Raw genomic sequence first — 1026 nt, forward strand, 5'->3', positions numbered from 1 at the left:
AGACTTTGGGAAGTGATCAAAAAGTCTTACTGACTTATTCATGTTATTAATATCAGCTTCAATTAAAAAATTCTCTTTATTATTATGGGTCTCAATGGTTAACTCCCACAGTCTGGGCTCTCTTAGTAAGTTCAACGAAGAGTGCTTCAAAGATATTTCAACTGCTCAAAGAACACATTAACTCAAGGAAAAAGATAAAAGAAAGAGAAAAACAAAGCAGAAGATATGAAAATAGGACCAAGGCCACTTACAACTCAAAGGCAATATAGGGCTCAATGACAGAGCCAAGTCTGAGCATGGGACAATCATATTCAAGTTTGCCAACACAGTAAGAAGATATTATATTACATGACCAAGAAAAATCAGTTTTGAAAATCTAACTATGATCTCATTATAGGAGAGAAAATTAAGTAGAAATACATACTCTTTATAAAATGACAAATTGTTAGGGTAAAAACTCAAACAGCATTTGATGTTTATCTTTTAAAGTCATTAACTTAAACAAATAGGTAGATTTTTCTTTTCATACCTTCAGGGGGTCTCTGTAACTGGGATTTCCGATAAAACAACATATAGGCACTTTCTTTACCCTGAAATTGCTGTTCAATATCCTTTTCCTTGATTGGTTGGACTTTGGAATCATTTATATCAAACCAGTGAGGACAGGAGTTACTATTGTTTAATCCCAAGGATTCTGAAGCAAGTGTCTTGAAAATCTGTTGATCATTGCTTTGGAAATCAGACTCAGCCTGGAGACAACAGTTCTTCAATAGACTAACTGTACTTTCATCTGAACTGAGTAGAAATATCTGAGAATGGTGCTGTAAGAACTATACAGAAACAAAAAAACAAATACTAGGTTAATAAAAATTTTTAAAAAACCAGACATGATAAAAACAATGTTTTCTTCCTTTCAGTGATTAGAGCATTTAACTTCATTTTTAATTTTGGCCTGGCCAGCTGAGGTGGGAAGAAATCCATTTGGGTATAATAAAACATTTAATAAAACCAGATTGTTGGGGGGGG

The 1026-nt window shown here is 33.3% G+C and overlaps 1 protein-coding gene across 1 annotated transcript in view; it reads right to left on the reverse strand.

The window, feature by feature from the left end:
* USP40 (ubiquitin specific peptidase 40) overlaps window positions 1–1026 on the reverse strand; it is a 93400-nt gene that overhangs the window by 55398 nt on the left and 36976 nt on the right. The window contains exon 10 of the mRNA XM_012659327.1: window positions 530–830. Within this exon, the coding sequence (XP_012514781.1) occupies window positions 530–830 (301 nt within the window). The remainder of the gene's footprint in view (window positions 1–529; window positions 831–1026) is intronic.

This window comes from Propithecus coquereli, unplaced genomic scaffold (assembly GCF_000956105.1).
Source record: "Propithecus coquereli isolate 6110/MARCELLA unplaced genomic scaffold, Pcoq_1.0 Scaffold605, whole genome shotgun sequence".
NCBI classification, from domain to species: Eukaryota; Metazoa; Chordata; class Mammalia; order Primates; family Indriidae; genus Propithecus; species Propithecus coquereli.